The sequence below is a fragment of the Coturnix japonica genome, chromosome 3, assembly GCF_001577835.2.
Source record: "Coturnix japonica isolate 7356 chromosome 3, Coturnix japonica 2.1, whole genome shotgun sequence".
NCBI classification, from domain to species: Eukaryota; Metazoa; Chordata; class Aves; order Galliformes; family Phasianidae; genus Coturnix; species Coturnix japonica.
Window position 1 is genome coordinate 25760780 of NC_029518.1, and position 18486 is coordinate 25779265.

The 18486-nt window shown below is 39.3% G+C and overlaps 1 protein-coding gene across 7 annotated transcripts in view; it reads right to left on the minus strand.

Annotated features, from left to right (window-relative positions):
• Positions 1-18486, minus strand: part of DAAM2 (dishevelled associated activator of morphogenesis 2) — a 191013-nt gene that overhangs the window by 34102 nt on the left and 138425 nt on the right. For 6 of the 7 annotated variants that reach the window (XM_015857503.2, XM_015857499.2, XM_015857501.2 and 3 more), the window contains 10 exons: positions 18135-18238; positions 17422-17488; positions 16195-16312; positions 14527-14665; positions 13041-13099; positions 12651-12835; positions 11389-11718; positions 6958-7065; positions 3961-3993; positions 763-869 (listed from right to left, as the gene is read on the minus strand). In XM_015857503.2, coding sequence (XP_015712989.1) covers positions 763-869; positions 3961-3993; positions 6958-7065; positions 11389-11718; positions 12651-12835; positions 13041-13099; positions 14527-14665; positions 16195-16312; positions 17422-17488; positions 18135-18238 — 1250 coding nt within the window. The remainder of the gene's footprint in view (positions 1-762; positions 870-3960; positions 3994-6957; positions 7066-11388; positions 11719-12650; positions 12836-13040; positions 13100-14526; positions 14666-16194; positions 16313-17421; positions 17489-18134; positions 18239-18486) is intronic. The other variant, XM_015857505.2, reaches the window with a different exon arrangement.

Sequence of the window (18486 nt, forward strand, 5' to 3'; positions counted from 1 at the left end):
TTCAAGCTCAGCACTGCCACAGGTTTCCCAGTCTTGCTTCCTGCCTCTGACAGGGAAGGTAAGATGGTGGTTCAGTCCCTGCACAAATTTGCTGTTTAGTGATAGATATTTAGCCCAGTAAACAGGTTGGCAGAAAGTCATGAAAAACATACAGATAGCCCTGATGTCATAGCATCTGAAAGCATGGGGTCATTACTTGAGCATACAAAGTTGAATCATGGTTTCTGAAGCCATATATACAAATAAAAGACATAGTTCTTAAATATATTTTCTTACATTTGCCAACTTTCTAACTAACTTCCAAAAATGATAAAGATGATCACCACTCTCAACACTGCTGTATTCCAAGGAGATGTTTACAGCAACATTTAGAAAACAACATACAGAACAAATTGAGCTAAATGACATACAAACCACATGGGAGACATCGCTCAGAGTGAAGAAGAAGCGCTGCCAACCAGCTCATTTCATCTGCCCTTAAGTACAGATAGGTCTTGGTGATGTATTCAGATACATCCTGGTTTCTATGTCTACTTGTTTAATAAACAAAATGTGAGTGCATGGGTACATACTAAGACAGCTAACACTTCACAAAAGCACTTGCTTTTATTAAGCTGCAAAAGAATTTTGTTTGAAGTGCTACAGGTACTGGACAGCTGGACTAGGTAAGAAGAAGTACATGTCTGTATGTTAAATTCTACCCCCCTCTTGCCTCTGTGTTGACCACAGCTTACACTGTAAGCTAAGGCTTAGCACACTTACTTGGACAGGAGAATAACACAATTCTGGGCCCTCCGGCCATCAATCACAGAGAGTTCTTTCACTTTTCGTGTGGAGAGGTAAAGGTCTTCTGTTGAACCCATCTCTTTCTGCATATAATTCAAAAGGTGGGGGGAAGACAGTCAGTATCATGTTTTTCCTTATCTACTCACCCAATGCTGATAGAGTTAGTTCAGTATGATAAAAAAAATAAATAAAAAATCCCAAATTGGGCAAATCCACCGACATGATAAGAAAAGAAAGCATGAAGGCCAGAAAACATATAGGTAAAGCATGTATTACTAGACAGGAGTCATTCATTATCACCTGTAAGATCACCAAATACTGGACCTGACTCTAACCTAGTGGATTCACTCTATGAACAGTTGTGATATTATTATGTAGATCATTATTAATGTAAATCTAGTTTGACAGAAAAACTGGGCACATATATTAAAGCCCACTAGTATTGTTAGCATACCCTTCAGCTGGATGTCTTTTGCAAAAGCTTCCTGCTGCAGCCCAATCAGGAAAAATTCTTTCATCATCTCTTAAAGCTGCCACTGGACCAATCTAATCCATGCCACATGTGAGATGCAGTAGGGCAAGATGGCCTTTATCAGACTACATATTTTACTAAGTTGTTAATGACTACATTTGAGCTAGCTTCTCTTTTTAAATGAATTAATGCAATTAAACACGAAGAAAACAACTTTTCCCAAAGTCTTCTGTTTATCCCCATCACCAAACTCACCACCTAGATAAACCCTGGAAAATACCAGTTCAACATGTTTCACAAAGAGCATAGAGAGAAACTAATTGCAGAACTAGTCTGATCATCCACAAGTCTCTGACTCCTTGTCCTGCCTAAACATCAGACATAGATTTTGTTGTACTTCTAGAGACTGGCTTTCTGTAATTCCATTTTCCATCTATTAACACCATTTTTTAAACAGAAGTAGAGGTGATGATAAAAAGTGATAATCTTGCATAATAGCTCCCAAGTAATCAGCAGAAGAAACCATAAACAGGATGGCTTTTATCTTCCCAGCTAGCTGTTGCTGGAATTTCTTTAAAAATGCCTTTTCATTTTCACTCATTTTCACTCATCGTTCCTTGAGATTTTGAAACTAACTAGTATAATCCAGCTTTGAATGCATCCATCAAATTAATATGTGATCTCTTCCATTGGACATAACAGCAAACATGCTGGGTTGAACCTTTTGTATCCTGTCCAGTGTCCTTTCCCTGAGTGTGGTCAACAGCAGATACCCCTAAGACTGTGACAAGTGTGGAATTTCTAGATTTACTGCCTTGGACTGAAAGCTTTTCAGCCAAGATCCTATTATTTTAGTGTCTGTTTTGAGTTACTAACTCCTAATATGATGCTTTTGAAGGGTTTACTGCTCTCCTGATTAATCCACTTATTGATTTTTTAATACCCAAGTTTGTGAAATTTAAATGTAAACCCTGCAGAGTTTCATACTGTTACTTCCCATTTAAGGTCATGGTACAGGCACAATAAGCCTGTGCTGCTCCTGGATACACAAAGGATTCATACAACCACATGAAAATGCGTTGCAGGGAGCCACTACCAATATAAGCAGGTACAATCCATTAGCCAAAGACATGCATTCTATAGTTCTGCTTGAGAAGCCCAGAGTGTCCAGCTGGGAAAGAAAGAAGACACAAAACTACTGGACAAATCAAAAAGAGTTTCTAAGGAAGGAAAAAAAAAAAAAAAAAAAAAAAAAAGACCATTTAGCAAGTTTATTATTTTTGAAAAAAACTAACAAAACAGAAGAGCAGCGTAGTCCCAGGATGTATGCAGAAATGTCCAATTTTTCCATATTTCCTCAGTTTTTGGGGAGGAGGGCAGGGGAATAGGGAGATAGGCAGCTATTGAACAGTGAGAGGTAAGCAAGGTACTTCTAGGTCTGTGCTTTGCTCCCAATTTAAAAGCTTCACTGTCTCTCACTAGCTAGTGTTTGCAGGCAAGTACAGCTGGTTACCATTATACAGCACCCATCCCAAGGAAAAAGAAAAAAAATAAAGTAATTTCAGGGCTTGGCTACATACTGTATATTTCAAGGCTTGGCTATGCAGTGCATTCAGATGGCTTCCCCTAAAGCCATGCAGGAGGGATTAGTATAACAGTCTGCATCCCGTTTCAATTCCCCAGCCCTGAAGGTTCAACAGAGATGAATACCTGAACTATTCAGATATGGCCCACTCCTTGGTCATAAGGAGTGGCCTAGTCTCATCTAAAAATATATTCTCTCCAACTCATATTGAGGAGAAAGATATTTATAGACATTTGGAGTTCTGTGTAAGCAAAAGCAGATGAAGCCTCAGGTTTTACTGAAGCCAGATTGCAAACTTAACTGAAGAAAAACAGATTGCATGTGGACTATCTGTGTTTTCTTAGACACAGAAAAAGAAGAGCAAGGAGGCAGTAGCGACCAGCTTTTGTGGGGTAAGCCAAACTCAAAGAGCAAGAACAGCTGGAGCTGTTGTCAACCTACAAAACAATGTCTACATTTTATCCCATTATTCTTTACAGTCTTTCCACGTGGGCTAAAATTGTGTTGTATACTTCAAACAGTATTGTATTATATTTCAGATTTGAGATTTTAATTACAAATTCAAAAATCTACACTATCGCACAGACTTGTTTTATGGTAAACAATGCCTTGATGATAAACAGTTTGCGGCCTAGATGCATTTATTTGTCTCCTCCAGTAACAGAGGAAACATTCTAGCTACAGTCCCCGAGTACTCACAGCAAGAACTACTTTCTTATAATGCCAAAGACACTTGTCATGACATCTGAAAAATCCCCTTGTAAGAGTCTTGCTCTTCTCAAAAGTCTCTCCCAGGAATTTTGCTTATATAATGAATAAAATAAGAAATACTTTGCATCTGGTCTTTTTGCTCAGAATCATCAAAATGGGAACTACAGAGACACTAGCAGAAACCACAGAGTGGTTATAGCTAATTGAGCAGGAACTACATCTTTCTGTAGCAAAGCTAACACAACTGAAGAATTATTTTTTTTCACTACCTTCTCCACCAAGGAAGCAGAGGAATAAGGACATATGAAAGACTGGAATGAGATGAAGCATGATTCTATAACAGCATGGTGCAGTGCCTCCTTCCCAAGCGCTGTGAGAGGATCAGAAGGCAGACAGTGATACTCACCTGCTTACAGGAAGAGGGGTTAGTTAGCAGGTCCTATGCAGGCAGCAGCCACAAATGACAAAGAAGGAAACATGCCAAAAGTCAGACACAGAGAAGTACACCACATTTAACAAGGCAGCTGAATTTAGACACACACCATTTTCTAAGAGAATAAAATGCTTAGCAGGTAATACTAGCTCAAATGGTTTAAAGGTATTTCAGCATTTCTTTACATATTTTAAATCAGCAGGTGTTAGGGAAATAAGTGTTCTAGGTCTTTTCTGAAATGAATAAAATTCAGTTTCCAAACCATAAATCTCTAAGGTCTAGAAACATTAACTGGGATAATGCTCAAATACCTTTACAAATCTAGTCCAGAGCCTTACTGAAAGAACTGCCAAGGTTAAAAATCAAGGGTCAGTTCTCCTCCCTTAATGCACAGGCATAGTTTGCCTTTAATAGTAACAACTTGTTTCAATGGCACATTATAGCTTTAACAACTTAGAGCCAACAGCTTATAGCCAAAAGCACCGTGTAAGTACTAAAAAAAAAACTCTTACAGCGGCACTGGCTAACAGACACCAACTATTTCATGACTTATTCCATACTCCAGGAAAACATCAGATACGTTGAACAAAAAGGTCAATATTACACAGTCAGATTGGAGCAAAGTCAAAAGACACGTGTAAGAACTCTTGCTCCAACCTTCTCTACATTGGACAATTTTCCTAACAGCCACCCAAAATAACACACTGGGCTTGAGAGAGGAGAAGAGATCCTTCATCATTTAAAAAAAAAAAAAAAAGCAAAAAAAGAGAAAGCTGTTAGATATAGATGAAACTGAAAAAATAAGATCATACTAAATAGCAGCAAAGAAAGAAATGCCTTTGTCTGTACTCATTCAACATTTCAGATGCAAAAGAGCAGGGTTTTGCGCTGACGTTTTTCTTTACAGGCATTTGGAGGAAGTTTAAAAGTCACAAATGGAGGGCAAACACATACTTGGCCAGAGTGGAGTATCAATAAAGTAGAAGAGGAGAAAAGACCAAGTGTGAATCAATTGGGAAAGTTCTCATAAGAATTTGATTCAAAAGCAATTTTGGTTGCCTGCCCTTGATTAAAAAAGAAAATGGAAATATGAGGATTTGTTGTTTGGAATTTAGTTCTCATTTGAGTAAATATGGATGAAAAAGAAAGCATTACTTAAAGTAATATCAACAGAATACAAACGAAAAAAGAATTAGAAATGTGAAATGAAAATGAAAGCTGGAAGAGTATCAATACACTTGACTGCACAAAGCCATGATGATATTTCCTGAATATATCATTTTTAAATGACATATTGTACTACATACATGTACCACATACATACATGTATTACCTTTTCAGTTGTTGGTAATATAGACATAAATATATTTCTAACTAGGTATCAACAGACCAGTACATTTTTGAGTTTATATTTGGGGTAACAAATGTGGCAATGCCTTGGAAATTCACTTTTAGAGAGGAAGCTGCAGCATTTGCACCTCAAATACCACACATTGGCAAAAACCACTACATTAGAATAACACCTCAATGGTTGCTGTTGTCCACAGATGACAGTCTGCCTATTTTCACAACAGCTGGAAGCTCTCTGCTATAACTAAGCTGCTGGCACAGGGTCTACACCCAGTCTTCTACAGCAGCACAGTTTCATGTGCCTTTCTTCCTCTCTGTGAACTAATTTTCTACTTCAATGCGTGACATTTGTGGAGAGAGAGAGGGACACACTTAAGCAGCTATTTGCAGGAGAAGAATAAGAAATTAAATGCCATCATGCAATGGGTAACATTGCAGTCTTCACAGTTCAAGTTGTGATGTTTATCTAGGTGACTGCGAGCTGGTAAATTAGAAAAGTTATTCATTATGTTTATTGAATCCGACAGCAAAAAATAATGATGAGGGAGAGAGAGGAATGAATGGAAAAGTCCAAATGCAAGGGCTATATGTGTTCATTCTAAGGTACTGAATAATAACAATTAGATTACCATCATTATTGTGGGGCTTAATCGTAAAGGCTGTTTATGACATTCGTGTTTGTGTCTTTTCCTAAAATTCCAAAGCAATGATCTGATTCTGCAGAACAGGAAAGATTGAAGGTCTCCAAGCATATTCCAAAAACAGATGAAAGCTGGAGGAGTTCAGGGAGTGCAAGTACAATCTCTCTCCTGTTAAATCTCATTCAATGGAGATAGATGGATTGAAGGTAACTTGCTTTCCAAGAAAAAGAGGAGGGGAAAAAAGACATTCTAATAAATGGTTGCTTTTAAAGTATGCTGTTTGTGTTATAATCTCTCATTTTGACAGATTCTGTCACCTAGCCAGTTGGATCAGATATTTATGAAAAGAAAAAAAGATATAAAGCAAAAGGCAACTAATTCAGTTACCTTGCTCAGTTCTGGGGTGACTACAGATTATTTTTTTTTTCACTCAAAAATAGAGAAATAAAAGACATAAGACAAAGATAGATATCAAGCATGAGCATAAAGCTCAGGAGCTTTTGGAAACCAAGGTTGTACTGGGCATTATCTCCTGGGAAGTGCTGTCTCTGATAGCTGTCCACCAAGTATAATGACAACAGAAGGTTCTACTTTGCCCGCTATGTAGAATCATAGACTCACCAAGACTGTAAAAGTTCTCCAAGATCACCTAATCCAACCATCCACCTACCACCAATATCTACTCACTAAACTATGTCCCTAGGAACAACATCTAAATGCTTCTTGGACACCTCCATGGATGGCAACTCAACCAAATCCCCGAGCAGCCCATTCCAGTGCTTAACCATTCTCCCTGAGAATAATGTTTTCCTAATATAAAATCTGAACCTCCCCCACTTCTTTTGGTCTTGCGATTTTTTAATAGTGGCAGAGCACCAAATGATGCAACTTGACTGCAGGTGGGCAAGAATCAATCAGGTGTGTTCCTTCCAGCTCTGTGTATTCAAGGAAGACAAAGTATGTAAAAGTCCACTCCTACCTGGTGTCTCTGATATGCTGAGAACATCTTTTCAAAATCTTCTAGATCTAACACCTTGAATGCCTTTAAATCATCGATCTCATTCCAGATTGTGCCATGGATCCTCTCCTGAAAGAAAAGGTCATATTTTCATGAGATAATGAAACCTTTTAGCTAAGTACATCCAATTCTATTTTCTTTGGTTTTGATATTTGTTTTAAACATGCAATTTTTATTTTTTTTCATCACAGCAAGTCTCTGATGAAAGGCCACATTCAAAGACTAGCAAAATCAAGCACCACCCATGATCCTACAGTGTGTATCCTTTAATGCAGTGACAGTGGTTATGAGACAGAAGTGTCACCATCATGAGGAAAAAGCTTGGGAAGGATACAGGATGCATGATCATCTCAAGACACATATTCCAATTTGCAAACTTTGCCGTGTTCTGGTTTAAACCTCAAAGGGTGTACAGTTTCTACTCTGATTGCCTGTTAAAGTAATCTAAGATTTTCTTTTACCTTTAAGGCTCTAAATTTTTGAAATCAAATTGTTTCCTATTATATTATCTCCCCTGTCTATCTGAGTTCTTTGGCTCAGGTATTAAATATACTCAGATCTCTGAGAGAGCATCATACACATTAACTGGAAATGCTGAAAATCTTTGCAGTACATTACCTTAAATACTAGGCTATCCTAGCTTTCTAGAAGATAACTGGCATGAAGGAAAGAAACACTACATGATAAGCACAGGTTACTCCTCCAACTTTGCTACTCATCAGCTCTAGACCAAATAAGCTGCTATAATACAGGTATTAACTAATCACAGAATTGTTTGGATTCGAAGAGACCTTACAGATCATCTGCCACGGGCAGCAGTACCTTCCACAGGCAGCAGTCACTCTTAACTAGGAGAGAATTTGAGGTTTTCTGCTGATCTTCTCAGGATAGACATCCTTGCCAGCAAAGGGGACACAATGGCTGAACTACTTTCTCCTTCCCAGTGACTGTTAAGGTACATGCAATGTCAGAAAACCTTTGAGCAATTATTTATTCTGAAGGGTGTTCACTCACACTCATTCAAGGCGCTTCACACCTGACCACAGTATCTTTCAGTTCATTTAGTTAATAAAGTGTACAGTTAACATACTTCATTAACTGGAAAAATAAGGAAGGTGCTGATTAAAAGAAAAAGGAAATGGACAGAAGGGATTGTAAAGAGACCTGAGAAAACCTCGGGAGATTAAGAACCAGCAGAACACTGATGCAGAGAAAGCCAGGAACAGCAAAAAGTGGAAATTAAACCCTCACCCAGGCTCCAGCTCTGAAGTACCTGACTTGCACCTACACAGCAAAAAGTGTGTTAACACTTCATTATCAGAACTAATTAGGAACAGGCTCTACTTCCCATTCACAGTCATCAAAGGAATGAGGGAAATGTGCTAAGCCACAAGGCTGAAGGAGCAAGGAAAAACACCTGATGGAAGGATGAAATGAAGGGGAAATAAAAGCGTGAAGTGTTCTGGAGGAAATTCCTGGCAGGGCAGGCACTGCAGAGGAAAACCAACACTCTCCCTCCAAAGGTAATCTGTGAGTTCATAAGGGACTGGAAGGCTATCCAGCTAAAATTGCTACAGTGCTATATGCAGTGAGAGCATATACTAGATGGGAGCAGAAATCACCCCTGAACAGATTCGCCAATATCTTTGCATTGTTCCTTGCAATCATGTGGCTTTCCCTTTCACAGCAGCAAAAACATGACTCTTTGACTATAACACAACATACATGTTTGGGAAGCTCATCTCAGCTAAAGGAATAGAAGACAAAATTAACTCTGGCTTCTACTGCAATTCTTGGCCAGAAATATCCAGACAGGGTGTTCATTCTCATTCAGTTTCCAGGCTGGCTTTATAAACCTTGCTTTATAAATCTTCAGGGATATATTTGAACTTGAGAGTGTTTCTCTGAGTTCCTCATTGTCTCATATTGTCCCATTAAATACTGAAATGGAAAAATATATATTGAGGGGAGCCAGTGGACATGACTTCAGGAATGGTCCTTACAGCCATCACTGGGATAGAACACTGGGCATGTCAAGAGCTGGATTTGGATGTGACTCAATTGACAGCTACTCATGAGAATCTTGCTATCTACCTGTCTGTCTGTAAAACTCTCTTCGAAGAACAGTATTCCTATGAATGGGAAGAATGATGAAAGTTTGCTACAGAATGGGCTGGTTTCTGAATTGCAGAACTGCCAGAAACGGAGGGTTTGAGACTTCAGAAGGGAGTGTAGAGAGCAGGTTTTATTCTGCATCTTCCCAGAAAAGAATAAAATCAAGTTTAAATGATTCCTGAGCAACCACTCCAGTGCCTAACCACTCTTCTGGAGAAGAAATATTTCCTAACATCCAACCTGAATCTCCCCTGGTGTAACTTAAGGCCATTCCCTCTAATCCTATCACTGCTTCTGCAGGAGAAGAGGCTGAATGCCACCTCACCACAACATCCTTTCAGGTTGTTGTAGAGAGCGATAAGGTCTCCTCGAGTCTCCTCTCCTCTGGATTAAACAATTCCAGTTCCCTCACCCGTTCCTCATAAGGCTTCTTCTCCGGACCACTCACCAGTTTTGATGTCCTTCTTTGGACATGCTCCTATGCCCAAGTGCAGCTGTTTCCAACAGTAGATCACTGCACATTGCTGCACTGCATGGTGCAAATGTGCCCTTGAACTCTTTGTTAACTAGACAGGGTCTTAAAGATAAACACGTATGTGGCATTAGATCTATTTATTTTTTTTTTTAATCAGACTTCTTCAGTATGCATTGTATAAGGCCTCAGCCCCCATGCTCAAAAATCTGTGATATGCTGTCCCAAGTCAGCATGTGAGTTGAGTCTTCAGTAATTACTGTGTGGCTACTTTGACAGTTGAGGAGAACACAGCAGAACTGCTGCAGTGGAAACGAAACACAGGGTGAGTGAGGCTGCCCAGTCTACCCATGTCTTTATGTTCACAGGATGCATATCCATGTGAAAAGAAAGAGAGCGTTTGGTACTGAAGCAGGGAATCAAGGACCTCTGATGGAGATCACCAGAATGCATTGCCTTCAGTGGCCAGTAGAATCATTTAACTCCATAACAAAGTGCACCCCAAAGATCAAGGCAAGGCAACTCTGCACCTCTATCTCTGCAGTTTTGCAAGGACCTTACTAGGTCTAAGCACTAACACACACCTCAAAATGAAAACTTCTCTATCTTATGCCCTTTTTTCACTCTATTGTGCCTTCCTCAAAATAGCATCTTTTGCCTACCTCACCACCCAGATCTTCAGTTTTATTAGCACAGCTGCCTTCACTCCTAACCAGAGGGCAGGATCAACCTACAGTTACTGTACACTAAACAGAAACACCTGTGGCTCTCCTTTTTCATATACTTCCATATATATACATATATTAGTTATTATTTCTTTCTTTTTTGTTGTTGTCAGATCACTAAGTCCATGTTCTGCAAAGGAAAATAAATCCCTATCCTTACATTCTCTCCCACACCCCCCACGTGGCCTTGACAGACAAGCACAGACGGTGCAGCAAATATTTCACTTCACTTTATTTTAAAGAAAAGGAGAGAGGGGGAGAAAGAATTCTTGTGGCATTCCAGAGGTCCCTGGACACTCATTCCAAATGCCTGAGTTGGGCCCTGGGTGAATTTCAGTCTAAAAGAGAACCTGGGTTTCTAGGCAGCCATCCAAACTCAACACAGGAACTTCTTTCTAAATAAGTTTAAAAAAAAATTAAAAATTAAGACATAAAGAAAAGGAGAGAAAAGGGAATATATATATATATATAATGAAGAGAGAGGATTCGAGAGGAGGAGAAGGCAACCAAGGTAGCAGAAAATGAATGCAACAGGAGGAATCCAATTCCTCTTCTGTATTTCCACTTCAGAGTTTTATTTCCAAGAGTCAAAGCTGTAATCATGCCACAAGTAGAGCAGCTAGCCCCATAGCTATGAAAGAATGGTGTAGAGAAAGATGTCACCTTTCTCTCCTTGGTGACTGCTTCTGCCAGAGTAAAGGAACTGGGTTTGGAAATTGATTCTCACTGTGTCTTGCCCACACCAACTCTGTCCATCCTTTGACCATATACACAAGTGAAGGCAACTCTGGCACAAAAGCCCTGAAGATGTGCAGCTCTGTCTTACAGTATTTAGAACCAATGTAGTTGTGCTGAACCAACAGTATGCACAGATCTAAGGAAGTTCAATCTATCCAGCACCTTGACCATCATAGGAGATGGGCTGCTGGAGAACTTCCTCAACAGTTACTGATTCCCAGTGGCTCAGCCCAAGGAAAGCCACAGTATCACTGTCTTCTGTCACCTTGCACTTCATGGCATTAATCAACAATGAGTTATACAGAGAAATTCAGTTAATAGTGAGAGCACTGAACTTCTTACCTCACTCAGCTTAGCCCAGTTGAAGGATTTCAGAGGGTGTGAAGGCTGTGGGATAGACTTCTTCTTCAGGCTGGTACCAGTACTGCTGAAGGTGGTTGTTGAAAGCGGTGGCACTCCCAAGCTGAAGAAAGGCGGTGCTCCTGGTGGAGGAGGAGGTCCTCCTGGAGGAGGTGGTGGGGCAGGAGGAGGGGGACAGCTGGAGAAAGGCAGAGGAGGTGGTAGTGGGGGCAAATTCTCGGAGGAGAGAGCAGAGGACAGAACAGAGGACAATGCTAGTGGACCACCTGGAGGAGGGGGTGGCGGGGCTGGGAAGGAAATGCTGCCCCCTTGCTGGAGAAAAAAAAAACACACAGAAAAAGAAAGCAAACAGATTAAACGGCACAATAACTCCATATTGCCAGCTGATGTGATTTTATTATGAGTCTCAAAATATTTGATGTTTTCTTTAAAGCCTCCTGCACTCAAAGCCATGCAATAAAGGGAGGAATCTCAGCTTTCATTTAAGAGAAAGTTTCAAACCCTTGAAGTTGTAGAGAAGAGCTTGAAAAAGGGAACCATAAATGGCTCAGAAAAACAGAAAGCTAGTAAAAGAAGCCAAAACGTATTATTTTATCCTTATGTATGAAGAAAGAGAAAAGTTCAATCTTGTGAACTTTTGAACTCCTGGGTTTTATAACTTAGCATTTGAAATACAGAATATCTGTCTTAGGCCCTACTAGCACAAAGTGGCAGAAGAAAGGAAAGTAGGGAAGTAATCTGCCTTTTGCAGTGTCTAACTTCTCAGGGCTATGTCCTGCGACAGAGAGACATTACTGTGACAGACAAATTACTGGAACAGGAGCACTAGGCAGTTCTTCCTGTCACTTCTGCAAAGCTCCAAGGAAACACAGATGCTCCTGAAGCACAACAGGAAACCTCCTTCTTCACTAAAATTACTTTCATATTGGGCAGATTTCTCTCTATTCCATCAAAATAACAATCTGGGCCACCTCAGCAATAAAAACTGTGCCTAGAAGAGGATGCATGTGCCTCACCAGCTTTGGCAAAAGAGGGTGGCTGAAGAGGAATGGAGCAGCCCATTCCTGCATTATCCAATCTATACAACCAGCTCAGGGATTTTGTTCTCTATTGAAAGATGAGCAGCTGGCTAGACAGACTTTCTGTACAAACCACAGAAAAAGCTTCACTCATAATGTTCTTTTGTTCATCATTCACTAGTTAGCAGGCTTTAAACAGGAATGGGAAGAGTCCCAGTCTCATACCGAGTACTCATTAAGTTGAGCTACCAGGTCATTCATCTGGTCCCTGGCCTGGCGCAGCTCCAAGGACTCTTTCTGCAGCTTGTCTTTCATTTTGTTCAGTGTCTTCATCATTTCATCTTTCTCCTGGGTCTTCGTCTCACATTCCCTCTCCTTCTTCTCTAGCTTGCTCATCAGTTCAGCATGATCTAGGAAGAACAGGCAAGCAGGGTTGATGAAATAAAGCGCAGGAACAAAAGAGATGGAGCTTACTCTGAAATAAAGCTGACAAGTCTGCCAGTTCAGCTGGGAATGTGTGATATGGAGAAAAGAAAACAAAGTCTGACTATTCTGACAGCAATCTTCAGTGATCGATACAGCAGTGCCCAAATTTCACACAGAGGATGTACTCACCTTTCCTAAACTTCTCTGCCTGATCCCTCCACTGCTTGACTTCATTCTCATTCACCAGCCTGAAATATGAAATCGGAACATAAAAATGTGTTCTGAGCTATACAGTTTGAAAGGCAAGCAGCCATTATGTGTAGCAATCAGCAAAAGACAACCTGGTAAATTTATGCATGTTTAATCAGGATCATACTAGTGGTCAGTTTGCTTCCAGATCCTGATCCAACAGTTAATATTATAAAGGTGTCTTCTAGGTCTAAGACTCACAACAAATAAAGAATGCCTGGGGAACAAATACTGGCATTCTCCTGTCTTCAAGAAATGCCCTAAAGGTGCCAAGCGTATTTACTTTGTAAGGCAGAACTCACATCTAAAATCTTTGTAGCTGCTGCGGGATACAAATGATCCTATACCCTTAACACAAGACTACATTGCCATTTTTTCCAACTTTCCATAGTTCTGTATTTTTTGTTTCTTAAGAGGCTAGAGAATGCTTATCTGTTGGGTAATTTATCAGTAACAAGGCAGTGCTCATATCTCATACTGGCACAGCTATTTCCTACTACTGACAGAAAATATGCAGAGCATGCTGGGGGTTGATTAGATATGCAAAATGAGTAGTAGCTATGAAAGCAGAAACAGAAGATCAGGCACACGGTCTACAAAGGAGTCTGATATCCAAACAGACAGAAGGAGATCAACATCAGTGTATTTTTCCATGATGAGAAATCAGTTTAAATTTTGGCTCATGACTAACAGGAGGGACTGGAAGATTTTTAGTACAGGAGAACGTGGTTTCATAAGGGGTTTATGTTCTATAAGAATGCTCTTTCCAGTGGATATTTCAGAAGGGTAATGGGCCATGAATTACCTGCAGAGGCAGATGGATGGGATGGAGACTCCAAAAGTTTGGCTTAAAAAGGACTGAGAACAGGGAAGTTGAGATGAGAGCCAGCTAATGTAGCTAGACTTCTCAAATGATGCATCCTATGGGAAAAAATAATGGTAGAACCCTTGGCCAAGTCTGTGGGTGAGCACATGCAGACATTTTACTGAGGTAAAAGGCTTTATGTGCTAGATGGGTGTTACTTTCAGCTATTTCAATTTTTCTAAACTAAGTGCTCATTAATGAGGAATGGGATCCAAGAAGAGATGACAACAATTTTTGGGAATATCAGTGAAAGCTTTCATCAACATCTTGAAAGAAAAAAGAAAAATGAGGAAATTTTACCATACAATCACGGGCATTTTTTTTCTCTTCTACCTATCTTAATATTTCATAGAAATTAGAAGCCAAATGCAAAAACTTTGCTAGAAAATGCCATCTTGTGAAGATGTCATTGGAAGGGAACTAGTTTTAAGACTAGCAAGACAACAAAAAGATGTAAATTAGCACAGGAAACTCCTCAGATATTTTATTTCCTAAGTACCTGCATACTTAACATATAGTTAAATCTTTATAACAGAAACAAACAATATTAATGCAGCTTACATTTTAATTATATTTTTGACATTGAAGTTTTCCAGTGGAGCTATATCTGGATCATCTCCTCGTTCATCTTGAAGAACAATTTGTTGGAGTATTCTGTCCAACAGCTGCCACTGCTGAAAATTTCCTCCATTCCTCTTATCTGTATGAAAAATGAGCAACACATGAGAACTTCCATTTTCATGCCAAAGTGTACATGTTTACTGACAGATGGGCATTTCTTCCTCTCTGGTCACCATGTTAATCCCACAGGTAGTAAATTACAGAATGCAGCACCTAACACTGAATTATTGCTGACAGATTGGTTGCAAACACTTAGCATATTGGAACAAATCATAACAGGCATTTACAACACTATGCCTGACTTGTACCTTCAGATTGTGCATTCTTCTTTCCAGATAACTCCATCTTGTGCTTTAGATGCCTACAGAAGTGATTCCATCACTTATTCGGTACTTTACACCACTTGATGGTATTTTATTTTGCATCTAGTTAACACTTTGATCAAGCACTATAAAAAAAGTCAGATGTTCCATCTGCATGCTCTTATCTGAAAGTCAGTCAAACTCAGCTGACATGAAAAGTTCATATAATCATGATAAAAATTTGTGGAGAGAACAGAAACTGAACAAAAGAGATTCATCTTCTGGATGTCAACTTTCGTTGCCATCCATACTGCCAGAGCAATAGAAAGTTCACCTTAGTTCCCTAGGTTACATAATCCAGACCTTTATATTATTTAAAATTGCTCCACTGCAATCCTGTTCTATCCAAGAAGGATTTAACTATTCTGTGACCAAACATTCTAAGACAATACCCAAAGCTCAAGTACCGTCTTAAACAGTCTTAAATAGTAAGGAGACCACTGACAAACAACGGCTAGGATTTGTGCAAGGCAGTACTTTAATCTAATCAGTGCCTGAAAATATACCACAATACCTCCTCAAAAAGCATACCACAGTAATTCTCCTTCATGTTGACTTCTCAGTTTGACTGCTCAAGTATGGCTGAAAGTAACCAAAACAAATCCCTGACTCACGACAGGATTAAGGTAGTTAATTCTTCAGTGATTCTTGCTGTAGCTTTGCTCAGCTCTTACACTCTGAAAACGTGACTGAATTACCTTATTTCAGTTAACAAGTAGATTCCTATAATCTCTCTTGAAAACAAAAGCCAATGTTATTTTTCATTTTGAGCTCAGGAACCCTCCACTGACATTTTGCCATAAGACAGCAGCCTGAAGACTTATTATGGAATTTTCCTGTGACAGAACAGCTTTCTGTACTGTATTGTTTCACCAGAAAAATTCCTCACTGCATTTTGTTAACATTCAAAATGGTATCTATTTCTGGGAATTCTCTGATTTAAAGCACAACCTCTCTTTTTAAAAGTTTCTAATTTAAAGTCATTATAAGCTCAGTCAGTGACAAACTGGAATGTCTCCAGCTACTTAATTTTATTTGCAAGTCCAGTGAGGTCAAGCTGCTGCTAGAAGTATTACAACAAAATCTGCTGAATGGAATCAGTTCAATATACCAAATCCCTTAACCACTGCCAAGTTCTGAATGAAGGACAAAAGCAGTGTGTCCTGGTATCTGCAACACTCTACTCACGCCAAAATTTCACCCATTTCTTCAACACATCTTTGCTGGAAAACTCTGAAGTACTCACATGGCATCTGCAAGCAGTGCTGAAGGATGGATAGCAAATAGGGATAGGCATCTGTGTGCTTCAATCTTTTCTTGATCAGTTCAAACATTTGAGAGGCACTTTTTGTATCAATGTGGATCTGGATTGAGGGAAAGTAGTGAAATAATAAATCAGATCAAAAACATGCATAGTAAAAGCTTACCTAGCTCTGAAAGACCAAAGACCAACAGGCAAGACGCTGGCAGTTTCCAGCAACTGGACCTCCACAGAGTCTCTTGGAACATACAGTTACAAGCCCAATGTGGAGCCTGCACATAGGTCTTTGAGATTAGCATAGATCTACTCCAGAACAGAAAAGTTCTCCAAAGCAAAGGTTTAGAAAGCTGGGAGGTCTCAGAGTGACCAAAAGCTGTCCTGTAGTCAGCAAAAAATGTAAAAATAAATAAATATATAAAAATGGTCCATCCAAAGAAGCATCCAAAATCAAATTGGATAGGGCACTGATCTTGAGAAAGATGCTGCTACCCATTTTTGGTTGATGGATTATATTAAAAGCCATTTGATCTTGAGACCATTTTATGCCACTATAAAAACCTTTGGGTCCAAGGAAGAAGTTGCAAAGAATCACAGTAGACAATTAGCATGGAAATGTTAATTCCTCCATATCAGCGTTTGGTAGGAGCTGGTAAAAAAAAAAAGGAAACGACAACTGCTCTGGACCCTGCAGCCCATTGCTGTTGCTAGCAGTTGTGAAAACTTTCCTTGTTTTACGCTCATCTTCAATTTCCATCCATTCTAAAATACTGACCCTCTCCATAGTCTCTGGTGTGACAATCTTTAGGAGAGTTTCCTGTGGTATACTGAAAAAAGTATCAGAGATAAGCCCAAGTCCTGTAAAAAACCTAAAGTCCTGTAAAGGAGGTGCCTAAAACTAGAGTCATCTGGATCATCAGGACTGCAAATGTGAGAACAGTGTTGATAGCATCCTCTGCTCCTGGGCGTTCAGCAGAACATAAGAAATCTTTGTCAGAGGCACTCTGCAGAAGCCCTGTCTGTGATCACTGTTTTCATTTCACCTGAGACCCTATATGTTATAAATGAAAATTGGTTAAAAAAAACTAGAGAACTAGCCAGTCTCAGCATCAAAGCCACTCACTGTTTTCAGGAAACATAAAGGGAAAGTTGCATCAAGGATCCAAAGAGGTTGTTCAACTTTGGGAAGCTCAAGTACTCCACAGAAAATCTTACCAGGTCAAACCGCTTTGCAAGTTCCAGATCATCTTCATTTCTGACCATTTCAAAGAAGTCTAAGTGCCTAAGAGAAAACAGAAGAACAAAAACTACCAGCGGTCATAGAATAACTCAGACGTCAACAAAACGTGCCACCACAGAGGATGCAATGCTTGGAAATTGGTATGTTTTCTGACGTGGAAGTATTGCAATGTACATGCAAGACAACTGACACAGGTCAATAATAGGCCAAAATTAATGATCAAAGGAGGTAAAAATGCTCTTTAATCCTTGTACTAAGTCACCATGTCAAGGTAAGTGGAGTTGCAGTGGAAAAAGCATTTATTATCCATTAAACTTCTAACAAGTTAATTTGAAGGTGCCATTCAATGCTATTTTTCATGCAGTAACAAAGCCATATGAAGCTGCTACCAATTCTCCTCTTTTGCCTTTTTCAATTCTTTTTTTTGAAAAGAAAAAGAAGAAAAACAAATCATTTTAGAAGAAAAACAAATCATTAAATCCTTGCCACAGTCACTACCAATTTAGTATGTGTATTTTCTGCTTCCTCTGCTGATTTTAATCTTAAAGACAATTATTCTTTTTGTCTTTTAAAGAGAGCCCATTTTAGTGAGAGACAAAAATAGCTTGCTGCTTGAATGTTAAAATGAAATAGAGGTGAGCTCTTAAGAACTCTTAATCAATAACTGTTCTCAGAAAACATCTCTTACCTGTCAAGTGTTGCATTCTCATGCTCTCTTAGCTTGTCAATAACGGGTTGAATTCCCAGCATTAGAAACTCATATCGTAGGTGTAATCGGAACTCCAAATTGTCCTTATAAAGGGAAGAAAAAGAATTTACTATCTTCCAGAAGTGTTCAAACACATTTTAAAAGATTCACTTATGTTTTAAATTCTTCCTCTAATATCCTCTACCCTGACACCAAAATCACAGGATTGCAGTAAATTAAGTAAAAAATGAATGTCTTTGCCACTGTTTCTCTTAAGAATACTTCTCTCCTGTATCTACAATGAGTTCTGCAAGCCTAGTCAGAAGAATAGCACACTCTGTGTTTCAAAAAG